At 44.7% G+C, this 15,042-nt stretch overlaps 1 protein-coding gene across 1 annotated transcript; it reads right to left on the bottom strand.

Annotated features, from left to right (window-relative positions):
• Positions 1-12,714: 12,714 nt before the first annotated feature.
• LOC125519078 lies at positions 12,715-13,226 on the bottom strand. Its single transcript, XM_048683965.1, has 3 exons — positions 13,063-13,226; positions 12,879-12,978; positions 12,715-12,792 (listed from the first exon to the last, which is right to left on the bottom strand). Exons 1-3 carry the CDS (start codon positions 13,224-13,226, stop codon positions 12,715-12,717), a joined length of 342 nt encoding a protein of 113 aa, XP_048539922.1.
• Between the last annotated feature and the right edge of the window lie 1,816 nt (positions 13,227-15,042).

The following is a 15,042-nucleotide window of genomic DNA, read 5'->3' on the forward strand; positions in this document are numbered from 1 at the left end:
ATCCCCTAGGATTTCAACAGGCAAGTTGTGCTTCAGAATAGGTCCCTGTTTAAAGAATACTTCATCTATTTCCCTTCTATCATTCATAAACATATCATTTTCATGGTCTAGCAAATATTGTTCTAAAGAATCAGTAGGAGGAACGACAATAGAAGCAAGACCAATAATTTCATCTTTACTAGGCGATTCTTTATCATGGGGTTGTCTACTAAATTTAGCGAAATTAAACTCATGAGACATATCCCGTAAACCAACAGAAACAATATCCTTATTGCATTCTATCTTAGCATTAACAGTATTCAAGAAGGGTCTACCAAATATAATGGGACAAAAGTCTCTTGTGGGGAACCAAATTTAACCTTCCCACACAATACTCTAACATCTCTAACAATCCCAACTGGTGAAATAGTATCTCTAATGGCAAGCTTAATTGTAACATCAATCTCTTCTATCTCAGCAGGTGCAATATCATGCATAATTTCTTTATATAAGGAATGAGGTATTGTGCTTGCACTAGCACCCATATCACATAAGCCATGATAACAATCATCTCCTATTTTAACGGAAATAACAGGCATGCCTACAACAGGTCTATGTTTATTTTTAGCATCAGGTCTAGCAATTCTAGCAGCTTCATTGTAGAAGTAAATAACATGCCCATCAATATTATCGGCCAAGAGATCTTTAACCATAGCAATTTTAGGTTCACCTTTAATTTTCTCAGGGGGTTTAGTTGTCTTAATATTACTTTTGTTGACTACAGTTGAAGCTTTAGCATGATTCTTTATTCTAACAGGGAAAGGTGCTTTCTCAATATAAGTAGTAGGAACAACATGATCATTATAAGTGATAGTCTTTTCTTCAACTTTAATAGGTGCAACTACTTTTACTTCAATGGGAGGATTATATTTAAACCACTTCTCCTTAGGGAGATTAGCATGAGTAGCAAAGGATTCACAAAAAGAAGCTACTATCTCAGAGTCAAGTCCATATTTAGTGCTAAATTCACGGAAAGCATCGGTATCCATAAAAGATTTAACACAATCAAACTTAGGTGTTATACCTGACTCCTTACCTTCGTCGAGGTCCCAATCTTTAGAGTTGCGTTTAATTCTTTCCAATAAATCCCATTTGAATTCAATAGTCTTCATCACAAAAGATCCAGTACAAGAAGTATCAAGCATGGAGCGATTACTGAGAGAAAGCTAAGCATAATTTTTTTGAATAATCATTTCTCTTGAGAGCTCATGATTGGGGCATGACTATAACATTGACTTAAGCCTACCCCAAGCTTGAGCGATGCTTTCGCCTCCGCGAGGCCAAAAATTATATATATAATTACGATCACAATGAACAAGATGCATAGGATAAAACTTCTAATGAAATTCCAATTTCAAGCGCTTGTAGTCCCATGATCCATATCATCACGTAGCCTATACCATGTCAATGCCTCTCCCTTCAAAGATAAAGGGAAGACCTTCTTCTTGATAACATCATCGGGCATACATGCAAGCTGAAATAATCCACAAACTTCATCCACATAGATTAGGTGTAAATCGGGATGCAATGTTCCATCACCCGTGAAAGGATTAGCTAGCAGTTTCTCTATCATACCCGAAGGAATTTCAAAGTAAACATTTTCAGTAGGTTCGGTAGGTTGAGGAGCAACTCTTTGCTCTACTGGTCGGGGTGAAGATACCCCGAACAAGCCCCTCAAAGGATTATGTTCCATAGTGACAAGTGACAGTAAATTTCAGCACACTATATAATTTTTTCCTTACCAAATTCCACCTACCCAAGGCGCTTCACTCCCCAGCAACGGTGCCAGAAAAGAGTCTTGATGACCCACAAGTGTAGGGAATCTATCGTAGACTTTTCGATAAGTAAGAGTGTCGAACCCAATGAGGATTAGAAGGAAATGATAAGCAATTTTCAGTAAGGTATTCTCTGCAAGCACTGAAATTATCGGTAACAAATAGTTTTGTGATAAGGTAATTTGTAATGAGTAGCAAGTAATAAAAGTAAATAAGGTGCAGCAAGATGTCCCAATCCTTTTTGTAGCAAAGGACAAGCCTGGACAAACTCTTATATGAAGGAAAGCGCTCCCGAGGACACATGGGAATTATCGTCAAGCTAGTTTTCATCACGTTCATATGATTCGCGTTCGGTACTTTGATAATTTGATATGTGGGTGGACCAGTGCTTGGGTACTGTCCTTTCTTGGACAAGCATCCCACTTATGATTAACCCCTATTGCAAGCATCTGCAACTAGAACAGAAGTATTAAGGTAAACCTAACCATAGCATGAAACATATGGATCCAAATCATCCCCTTACGAAGCAACACATAAACTAGGGTTTAAGCTTCTGTCACTCTAGCAACCCATCATATACTTAATACTTCCCAATTCCTCCCTTTAGGTCTAAACAATGGTGAAGTGTCATGTAGTCTATGTTCACATGACACCACTAAAGGGATGACAACATACATCTCATCAAAATATCGAACGAATACAAAATTCACAGGACTACTTATAGCAAGACTTCTCCCATGTCCCCGGGAACAAACGTAACTACTCACAAAGCATATTCATGTTCATAATCAGAGGGGTATTAATATGCATAATGGATCTAAACATATGATCTTCCACCAAGTAAACCAACTAGCATCAACTAAAAGGAGTAATCAACACTACTAACAACCCACAGGTACAAATCTGTGGTTTGGATACAAAGATTGGATACAAGAGATGAACTAGAGTTTGAGATGAGATGGTGTTGGTGAAGATTTTGATGGAGATTGACCCCCTCCTAACGAGAGGATCATTGGTGATGACGATGGTGATGATTTCCCCCTTCCGGAGGGAAGTTTCCCCGGCAGAACAGCTCTGCCGGAGCCCTAGATTGGTTCTGCCAAGGTTCCGCCTCGTGGCGGCGGAGTTTCGTCCCATGAGCTCGCTTATGATTTTTTTCTTGGACGAAAGACCTCATATAGAAGAAGATGGGCATCAGAGGGCCACCAGGCACTACTAGGAAAAGGGCTAAAGATGAAATTGACACTAATGGCGCACCGGAGAAGTGGTGCGCCACTACTATATACTAATGGCACACCATGTGGAGATGCGCCATTAGTGTGGAAGACACTAATGGTGCACCAGGCACACGGTGCGCCACTAGTAACAAAATGTTTTTTTTCATTTTTTCAAACATACTAATGGCGCATCCGGGCAGAGTGCGCCATTAGTAGTTAGAACTACTAATGGCGCACCAGCCATAGAGTGCGCCACTACTATATATTTTTTTACTTTTTTGCAAAACTACTAATGGCACACCGTTGCATAGTGCGCCATTACTAGTTTAAACTAGTAATGGCGCACTGTGCCACGGTGCGCCATTAGTATAATTTTTTTTTACTTTTTTGCAAAACTACTAATGGCGCATGTCTGTGTGGTGCGCCATTAGTATGTTGGGTTACTAATGGCGCATGGTTGTGTGGTGCGCCATTAGTAACCTGGGACCAGCTAGATATTTTTGGACAGCCACACCTACACACTCACTTTCCCCACTTCATTCCCCCCACCTCCTTCTCTAAGCTTGTCGGCTGCCTCCTCCTCCTCACCTCATTTGCACCATAGATTCATCAAAATTAAGTGTTGAAATTACCTTTTTTTGATAGGTAAGTATGGGTAAAGCTATCTTCATGTTGTAGATCTACTTTTTTTTTCTCCCTAGCTCGCTCCAACAATGTGCACATGCACTTTTTGTGACCTAGATAGATCTATGTATGTTAGTGGTGTTGCATATGTTTGTGGTGTTGCATATATGTTTGTGTTTGCAGGTACCGGTATTTGAAATGCGATAGTTGTCAATATTTTGGCGGAATGTTGATTCATTTCCGTTTCGGCGAGAATTTTGGCACTATGCATTCTTTTTGGTCCTATTTTTAGGGAAAGTCATGCCAAATTTTTTCTTGGTTCTAAAATATCATTTTGCTCTACCCCGCAGGCGACCATGGTCCGCACGATGACCGAAGGCATCGTGAAAAGGTTTTTGAGCTCCGCGAAGGCAGAGATGCTTCAAAAGAATGAGATAGAGATAAGATGTCCATGTCGAAGATGCAAGCTGAAGAGCCTTATTGCGGACCCGGATTCCGGGCAGGTGCGGGACCACCTGCTCTTGCGTGGTTTCATTGATGACTATCGGTGGCAAGGTGATGAAGATGACTATGAAGTCGTCCATGGGGGCCGGGCAAGAAATGAGGAAGGGCAGTAAGACAACCACCGGCTCGGGCGGGCGAGAAGACGAAGAATCTCCAGGACATGATCACGACGGTGATGTTGTACACAGTCATCATGTAGAAGATGCCGGACATGATGATGAGGAAGATGCCGGAGCAGACGAAGGGCATGATCATGAAGATCAAGATGCCGGAGGAGCAGACGACGATGGACCATCGATGGGCTGGGTGTAGGACCCTCATATTCAAGAGCTGCTTCTCAAGTAGACGGATAACGCAAGAGCTGCCACCCGAGAGAAAGCCAAGCTGGATCAACTGGAGATAGACGCGGTTAGTCCATTGTATGAAGGATGCAGACCCGAGGATACCCGCCTGAAAGTAACGCTCATGGCTTTGGAGATGAAGGTAAAACACAAAATGACCGACGCATGCTTCGACGAGAACATGTCATTCTGGCACGAACGTCTTCCCAAGGGGAAGAAGTGCCCGACCAGTTTCGAGGAGGCGAAGAAAGTCGTGTGTCCTCTGGATTTACCGCACGTGAAATACCATGTGTGCATGAACAATTACATCATTTATCGGGGCGAGCACGCGGAGTCTACCATATGTCCGGTGTGCGGCGTCACTCGATACAAGAAGAGGAAGAAAGCTCCTCGGAAGTTGTGTGGTACTTTCCGATCACTCCTCGTCTGCAGCGGTATTTCACAGACCCTAAGGTAGCAAAGCTCCTACGTTGGCACGCGGATAGGGAGGAGAAGAAGCGAGAAGATGACGCAAATGATCCGGAGATAAATAAAAAAGACAAGATGCTGAGTCACCCTAAGGATGGGAGCCAGTGGCAAGCATTGAACTTCGAACACCCAGAATTTGGGAAGGATCCAAGGAACCTCGTTCTGGGCGCAAGCACCGATGGAGTCAATCTATTTGGCAGCCAGAGAAGCACACATAGCACCTGGCCTGTGTTTGTGTGGATGTACAACCTTCCCCCCTGGTTGTGCATGAAGAGGAAGTACATTCACATGAGTATGCTAATTGAAGGGACGAAACAACCAGGGAACGACATCAATCTATATCTGGGGCTGCTGAAAGAGGAGCTAGACACACTGTGGAAAACGCCAGCCAATACGTGGGACGCTGCAGAGAAAGAATATTTCCCTATGAGAGCCGCACTGCTCACGACGGTGCACGACTATCTCGGTTACGGATATCTCGTAGGGCAGGTGGTCCACGGATTTTCTGGATGCGTCAGGTGCATGGATGACACAACGTATCGCCAGCTAGATAGAGATCCCGGGTCTTTGAAAACCGTGTTCATGGGACACCGAAGGTGGCTTCGCGACGATGACCCGTGGAGGAAATGCAAGGATCTGTTCGATGGTGAAACCGAACTCCGAAGACGCCCGCGTACGAGGAGAGGCGAGGAAATAGACGGGTTGTTGAAAAATTGGAAAGATTGCCCACTGCCGGGAAAGAAGCAAAAGGCGCCAGAGCCGGGAAAGAAGCGAAAGGCGCTAGAGCCGCTGCTGAAGGTATGGAAAACGAGGTATGTTTTCTGGGACTTGCCGTATTGGAAGATCCACCGTGTGCCTCACAACCTTGATGCCATGCATATCACGAAGAACGTGTGCGAGAGTCTGCTTGGTACCCTGCTCAACATGCCAGAGAGGACCAAAGATGGGCCGAAAGCAAGGGTAGACTTGAAATCAATGGGCATCAGGCAGGAGCTTCACGCTAATGATGATGATGATGATGATGATGAGGCGAAGCATGACACAGAAAGTCGTCGCAAATGAAAAAAGGCCAAGAAGATCGGAAATGACTACCCTCCCGCGTGCTTCACTCTAAGTCAGGAGGAGATCGAGCAGTTTTTCACCTGCCTCATACGAGTAAAACTTCCTTACGGTTACGCGAGGAAGATAAGCATATACCTAGACCTAGCGAAGCAGAAGTTCAGCGGGATGAAGTCTCATGACTGTCACGTGCTGATGACGCAGATACTTCGAGTTGCAATCCGTGGGATCATGGACGCGCACGTCCGTGAAACGCTATTTGGCATATGCAACTTTTTCGACGTCATCTCTCGAAAGTTGGTTGGCGTGAGGCAACTCAGAAGGCTACAGGAAGAGATCATGGTGATACTATGCGAGCTTGAGATGTACTTCCTGCCCGCATTCTTCGACGTTATGGTGCATCTACTGGTCCATATCGTGGAGGATATCTTCCAACTCGGGCCAACGTTCCTGCACAACATGATGCCGTTCGAAAGGATGAATGGTGTCATCAAAGGATACCTTCGCAACATGTCACGTCCAGAGGGAAGTATAGCCAAGGGCTTTCTGACCGAAGAGTGCATCTCCTACTGCACGAATTATCTAGGCATCAAGAACCCCATTGGTCTGCCCGTCAACAGGCACCTCGGCAGGCTCGCTGGATGGGGTCACCATGAGGGTCGCCGCGAAATGCATGTCGACTTCGATGGTCGACTCGCTGACTTTGAAAGAGCAAACCTAGTCGCGCTAAAACACATAGACGTGGTCGATCCTTGGGTGGTAGAGCACAAAACCTTTATTGAGAAGACGTACAATGACCGAGGCCAACAGAGGATGGACGGAGATATAATCAAAGAGCACAACTCATGTTTCACGCGTTGGTTCAAGCAGAAGCTTCTGTCGTACCCTTTACATGAGGATTCTTCCGCGGAAGAACAACTCATATTCGCCTTGTCACAGGGCGCCGAGCACAACCTGATGACCTATGAGGCGTACGATATCAACGGCTACACATTCTACACCGAGGACAAGGACATGAAGAGCGATGGTTATCAGAACTCCGGGGTAACAATGGAATCCTACACCGGTAACGACAAGGACAGATACTACGGAAGGATAGAGGAGATCTGGGAGCTGAGCTACGCTGGAGAGAAGGTCCCGATGTTCCATTACAGATGGGCCAAGAGCGTCCTAAAAGAAGACCGGTATTTCACCACCATGGTTATACCCGAAGCCAAATCCAAGACCGCGGGCGCAAACGTCACCGCAAAAAATAAGCCATGGGTACTGGCTTCCCAACTGGACCAATGCTTCTTCATTACCGACCCGTCAAAGCTCAGTCGTGTTGTCGTGAGGAGAGGCAAAAGGAAGATCATCGGAATGGATGGAGTAGCCAATGAGCAAGACTTCGACAAGTACGGCGACCCGAAGATCGAACATGACGACGACGATGAAGTAGTAGCATCATACACCACAAGAAGAAGTAGGACCACCCGACCTAAAGGACGTCCGTTCCACAGAAGAACTCCATTTGTGAAAAAGAAGGGCAAGAAGATTATGAACAGATAGCTAGCTAAGATCGACTGTATTTAAATCGTAGTCTTCATTTCTCGGTTGTATTTCATGGGCACTTTTTGATATCATGAATTTTTTTAAATTTCATGGGCACTTTTTGAATTCATGAATATTTTTTCTAATTTGATGATATTTTTTCATATTCAATATGATAAAATATTGAATATTCATGAGGACACTCGATCTCGATCCCCCTCCATCTCGATCGCTATCCCCCTCCATCTCGATCTTGATCCCACCCGCACCCAACCCCGCTAGCTCCACCGCCGCCGACGACCCACTGCATCCTCCCCCGCTCCACCGCCGCCGATGAGCACCCCCCGCACCCTCCCCCGCTCCACCACCGCCGACGAGCACCCCCCGCACCCTCCCGTGCTCCACCGCCGCCGATGAGCACCCCCCGTTTCATATTCATATTCATTTAAAAAAATAATAATAAAAAAGTGTAGACTACAATTGTTGTTAAACAACAATTATTATTGTTTTTATAAAAAGATATTGCTTTTTCATATTCATATTAATTTTCTAAAAAATTATTACATGCAACAAAAAATAAAAATAAATTACTTACGGCGCACCTCTGGCTGGTGCGCTATTGCTATTTACAAAAAAAAGATTACTAATGGCGCTCCTCTGCCTGGTGTGCCATTGCTATGTAAAAAAAAGATTACTAATGGCGCACTGACCACGGGTGCGCCATTAGTAAGATTCCCCCCCTAGCTAATTCCCTCCCTCTCGCCAGATCCCCTTCGTCCCTCTCCCTCGCAAGATCCACCCGCGCGCTACCCCGACGCCGCCGCCCCGACCCGCGCCGGACTCCAACCCCGCCGCCCCCGCGCTCCCCACCACCGCAGCTCCCCTGCACCGCCACCCCCGCATCCCCGTGCCCCCCACCACTGCAGCTCCCCCACGCCCCGAGCCAGAGGAGGAGGACCAGGAGGACGACGACGAGGAGGAGGAGGAGACGATGACCGCCTCTACCCCGCCGGACTCCACCCTTGCCGCCACCTCCCCTTCTCTGGCGGCTTGCCATAGGTAACTTCACGCCACCTCCTCCGCTGTCCCCCCTCATCTCTCCTCTAGTTCTAGGGTTCGCACCATCACCGCTGAGCTCCGCCATGGTCGAAGCCCTAGCTTCTTGATTTGCCTATATGCGACGGCACGCTCTTGCTCCATCCATCTAGGGTCCAGACCTCCATCCGCATCTCCCTCTCTGGCGAGGTCCGAGGGCACCACGGCCGTCGCCAAGTTCACCTCACCTTAGCCTTTGTCATCTGTAGACATGTATATATGTAGCTGCTTATCATCTGCAAGTTGTTGAAATACTAGTGCTGAATGATTGCCATTATTGAGTTTGCGATGCTCTTTTCTGTAATGCAAGAATCTTGGTTGATGATCCAGCGGCAGTAGGTTACGTTTCTGCATCAGGTGCATTTCTGCTGCTACCTCACTATCATGTGCTGCCGTGACTTGCTAACCAAATTGGTTTGTGTCAATTTCATAAACTTGCAGGCTTATAGAATTTGAAATACTACTGTATTAGATACCCTCACTGTCATGGGCTTTCTATTATTAGTCAAGTAGTATGCTTAGAATCTTGTTGGGAGAGTAAAGCTTTGCTTTCAGTTTTTTCTTGTATGTGGGGATTGCTACAACTCATACAGGAGAAAATTGATAACTACTATGTCATTGTGTACTCCCTCCATGCCAAGTGTAATGTCAAGTTTAGATTGGTCAATATGGTTCTCGTTTTTAAATTTTTTACATGCTCTCATTTTTTTGTGTGGGTAATGTTTTATATGCTCTTTATCTCTTCCCTTGACAGACATTCGACGAGGCAGTGGGCGATATAGCTTTCTATCTCCTTAGGGGGGTTATTCCTCTTTACAGGTGTGTTAAATAGGGGTTTATGTGGTCATATGGAGTTTATTAGGTAGAGAAAGTACCTTGTGATTTTTCTAATTTTGGACATATATCATGTCTCACCAAGACATCTTCATTACAACACACAGGAGTGAAAATATATCAAGTGTAATGTGATACAGATGCTGTCAAAATAAGAAAATTGTTAAAAAACACTCAGCTTATCCAGGACATCTTCATTACATTCTAGACAGGATAGAAGCCTACTTTGTTTACAAACAGAGTCAGAATTTGAAAAGGAAAACCCTTAAGCCAAACATACAACCTAGCTCTGCATTAGTTGTTTTGTGCTTCAAGTGTCCCAGTCAAGGACAAACTAAGTGGTTGCAAAATAATATTATGTGGTCAATGTGGATATACTATTTTCTGGTGATAGTTCTGAACTGGTAAATAAGTTAACATGCGTAAGTGAGACCTGGCATTTTGAAGCTTAGGGTCACTACTAGGGAAAAGCCTAGCAGCAGCGCGGGTTTTAGGCCTATCAGCAGCGCGTGTACCCGCGCTACCAATAAGGCGCTACAGCTAATAGTTAGTAATAGCGTGGGTTGAAGCCGCGCTACTACTAACAAAGTTAGTAGTAGCGTGTGCCACCCACGCTACTTCTATTTAGTACCCGCGCCACTACTAACAAAATAGTAGCAGCGTGTCCATACTACCAACGCTACTAGTATCCTAAATACTAGTAGCACGCAGTCTTTTCCCACGCCACTACGAACTAATTTATAATTAAAAAAAATAAAATCCACCAATTCCATTTTATGCATACAGTTCCCAGTAAACACAACAATAGTGAGCACTGCTGGGCTCCTATTTCATGGTTAACCGGAAACCGAAGGAAATAAATCAGCCAAAAAACCTCATTATGCATTGCAACTCACAAATGACCACTTCAAAGAACATGCAAGTATCTATGTCATTAACAATTGCAAACATAAGTTTCTTTTTACTACAGTTGTTGTATGTACTATCACACAGTTCCTCATTCTGTTCCCACTCAATAATTAGAAAAATGAAAAGAAAAGATAGAGATAATCTGCCGCAATTGCACTTCGGTGTCATGGATTCAGTCTGCCGCTTCAACATCTCATTATTCGGTAGCACTCTGTCGCTATCTTCTACCTATGAATAAAAACAGACCTTGTCAGAGAAGCAAATGTGAAACCTTATTACAACATGTATGCTAAGTCGCTAACCCATAGAGATAGCTAGAACAAATGTGGAAACTTTCCATGTTGCCGAGTAAGTATATTAACTAGACAAAGTTAGATGATAGTGAAGCTTAAAGCTGCAGTAAGAAATATTAGATATACACATTTTGAAAATCAACCTCAGAAGTGGATACTCTAGTAGACCTGCAAGAGCAGATATGGTAGTAACCAAAATCCTATAAAGATTCGAGGTTAAAGATTATAAATCCAATTTGTCATTAGCATAAAAATATTAGTTCCATGAAGAAGTTTGTCAAGAGATATTTTCTAGTGTTTCTAAGACAGTGACTGAAACATAATGAAAGAAAACACGTTTCTGCATTTTAATTAGGGGGAGCTTTAGTTGTAAAATACTGGAACCGTGACTGAATGATCATATATACTATTAGAAAAACAGACCAAAATCCCCGCAGAACAAAACAGACCAAAAAAATTAACTTCCTACTTACAGTGGCAAGAAAATCTTATATGAATGTGTTATAATAAATAATGCTAACCATGAAGTCTTCTTCCATATAACAAAGGAACAACATTCTTAATTAAATTTAACCCTGGCAGAATACTTGGTTATCCAGTGCAAAATGGTTGCCTTTTAAACTATGGAACACAAAGAATCATCATTAGCCGTCAATGCAAATCAGCTTCTCTCCATAGAGAAGAGAAGACGTCTTGGTCTCTTGGACGCATGAAGCACACCGTATATGCTAATCTGATCAGAGCATTTTCTTTTTCAATTTAATCATGCAATGCCAACATCCCCACCCATAGATGTTTTGTTTATGTACGAATAGTACAATGTTTTCTTTTCAATTTAATGAGCAAAGTTTAAGGTCCATAGGCTCCTTTGTATCCTGTGGAACACAGAATTCTACATTGATTGAACAAATTGAAATTTCAACATTCCTAGAGGCATTGTTGCAAACACCTTGCGAGCAAGCTCAGAGCGTGCACCTGCTGCATAGACTAGACTAATCTAATCGCAAGCCGTCCTACTAGTAGCAGTTCAGCAGAAGGATCCTACTAGTTCATCTACTAAACTTACATAAACTAAATCTTACTAGCTCAATCAGAATACTATGGTTTCTACAAAACTGTACTTTTGAGTACTGTGAGGTGTTTGCCTAAACCAACAAAACTGTACATTTGTAGCACTTATTTGCTCATACAATCATTCAAAATTCAGAAGTAGAAATAGAAGCTTATGCAGTTGCCGATCAACTGTAGCTAATGGACTATAGAATTCACTGCTCCTCACTTGTGATAAATTAGGCTAAAAATTGCATGTTCAATTTTGCATCAACCGAACTTAAGAGAACGGAGAAACCGGACCTTGGGCTGTAGCTCTTGGCGACGTATCTCCCGACACCAGGGTTTATCCGCACAATCCTCCAGATTGAGTCATCGGTGTCATTAGCATATCCCACCCACCAACCTACCTGAAAATGAAATTGGCTAGAGTCAAACCCAACAACGCGTGCTGCAGGATGGCATCAAAAGCCCACTTGATAGATTATCTAGTGTTTACAACTTTGGCCATATCTTGAACAGACATGTGTGTATTCTTTTGCATATATAAAGGATCGAACAACAGAGGAATTATCACTAGCCATGGTTTGTTATTACTTATATTAGGACCAGCACCTTACTTATATTACACCTCATGGATAGTTGTTCAGCAAACAGAGACCACGCTTTACATGATGATGTCCCCTTTTTGCTGAGCTTTTACAAAAACAGGTACTCACATTTGACATAATTTATAATCTTTAGATGCCAATCCCTTTTGCTGGATGTTTATTATATATACAAAACAGCACAACGGTACACACGCAATTGGGACAATCATGTTTAGGTACAAATATAGCTTGCTGGGTATTAAGGAGCACCATGGACTAGAATTCCTAACTGAAGATTCACAAAATCCAGACCAGCATGAAGCTAATTGAGCACTTGGACTAGAACAATGCACTCACACATGGGCGAAAGCTAACGAGGCAAGAGCTTACGACAAGATGTATGTCCAGAACTGCTTGTCCTTCATGTGGCGTGGGAACAGATCATAGCGGACCTTAGCAAGTTCCTGCAGGGATCACAAATTACAGCTTGAGACCTGAGAGCAATCTCTGTCTTGGGTGAAGCGGAGGACGAGATCCGCGGGAGTCCTACCTTGGCTCTGGCGAGCACGAGGACGGCGTGCCGCTGCTGCCAGTCCGAGAGCTCGGCCGCCGACTCTGCGGATCCTCCTGCGACAAAGCATAGCACCGCCAGTAATTGAGAGGGAACTAGCAGGGGAGCGGAATCGAGAAGGGAGGAAGGAGGGGGTGCCTTGGTGGAGCTGGAGGGGAAGGACTTGAAGGCGTCGGGGGAGAGTGTCCGGAGGAAGTCAAGGAGCTGCGGCGTGATGCTGAGCTCCTCCTTCCCCTCCGCGGCGGAGGGTTTGCTTGGGCCGGTTCCGCCGCTGCCGCTGCCACTGGCTCGGCGGCGGAACGGCCATGGGAACGAGGAGAAGGCCATCGGCGGGCAGGTGGGCTGGGACGGGATGCGGCCAGCGACGGCAATATGATGGATACAAGATTCGTCGGCGAGCTCGCTGGACTGGGGGGGAGGGGAGGGCAGCGGCGCGAGACGGGGAGCGGCGGCCACGCGGCCGCCGGCGTGGCGCATGCAGCGGGGGATGGAGGCGGAGGGGATCTGGATTGGGCGTTGGTGGATTTTTTTAGACAGACATGGGTTGAGTGGTGTGGGACGGTTGTGGGTGGGAGTGTATTCGGCGGGGGTGGGTGGCGTGGGAGACTAGTAGTAGCGCGGGTGTCTGACCTGTGCTATGGCTATCCACGTAGTAGTAGCGTAGGTTTTACAACCCGCGCTACTACTACGGCTGGTCCCGGGAGGCACGGTGGAAATAACTTAGTAGTAGCGAGGTGTAAAAACCCACGCTACTACTATCAGGTTATTAGTAGCATGGTTTTCTCAAGCTCGCTACTGCTAATTAGTAGTAGCGTTTGTTTTTAAACCGCGCTGCTGCTAAGATTCTGTGTATAAGGTTTTCCCTAGTAGTGGGTCTTCAACTTCAACCATGAATTGGGATGATAATGTTATTTTGCCTTCTTAACAGAATGGTATCATAATCAGAACAAAGCTGCTGCAAATGCATACCTTTTTTTTACAAGTGCATCTGCACCTTCTGATCCATTTAGAGTTATCATAAATATATTTCCAAGGTTTTTTTTCATTTCACTGTAGAGTCTTTGCTTCTGGACTCAATGCACATTCATCAGTCATAAGAGATAAATACTAGTAAGTCAAGGGCACCAGAATTTGATCATGCCTCTTTTGTGAAGTATGTCTATTGATTCAAAATTGATCATACTATTGATGATTTTTTGTTGGGTGACCTATTATATCTGGAATGGAAGCTCACATAAGTTGAGCTGATTTTTTTCCATATGAAAGCAGAGGACCATATGGTCTGTGGCTGGGTTTTGTCTCCGACCATTGTGTTGTGATGAATTTGCAGGTACCCCGAGAGGCCCTTGAGTTTGTCGGAATGTCGATTAACTTCCGTTCTGGTAAATTAGGGTACTCCATATGTCCTATTTTCAACAAAGGTCATGCTGAAATTTTCCGTGAATTGTAGCATGACTTTGCTAAAAATAGGACATATGGGGTACTTGCGACTAATGCATGGGCCGGGGTATCTTAGTACTTAGTTAAGTAGGATCAACTGCCCCGCCATTCTTGCTGCATTAAACCATATGTGGCAATAGAGCCAAGTGATTAGGCCCAACTTAGAATTCTCCTTAGCATCGATAAACCCTAGATGATAAACCCAACATAGGTGGCAATAGAGCCAAGTGATTAGTGCCAAGTGATTAGGCCCAACCTAGGGTGCCTCGGCATCGATAAACCCTAAATGATGAAAACTTAACTTGGCTTCTGTAGGGTGCCTCGGTGTCGATGAGAACCTAAATGATGTACGCTTAGGCTTTTAGGGTGCCTCGGCGTCGACAAACCCTAAATGATAAAAGCTTAGTTTTTACGATGCCTCGGTGTGGACAAACCCTAAATGATGAGACCATGATCTTGTTCCTTGACAATAACCAACTTTTTGACCAAACTTTTTTCCTATTTAGAGCTAAACATGGCCCACAACGATGAGGCCGGCGGTTCAGGCGGCAAGCAATTCTGGGAGCTGTCCCAGGAGTTGGAGGAAGAACCTCACCGCTATGAGGACGCCGCAGAAGACACCGATCCTGACTACACAACCCCTAGATGATGGCGCCGCGGATGCCACCACTGATGATGGCGGCGCACGCACAGATGATGGCGC

The sequence above is a fragment of the Triticum urartu genome, chromosome 7, assembly GCF_003073215.2.
Source record: "Triticum urartu cultivar G1812 chromosome 7, Tu2.1, whole genome shotgun sequence".
Classification (NCBI taxonomy): Eukaryota; Viridiplantae; Streptophyta; class Magnoliopsida; order Poales; family Poaceae; genus Triticum; species Triticum urartu.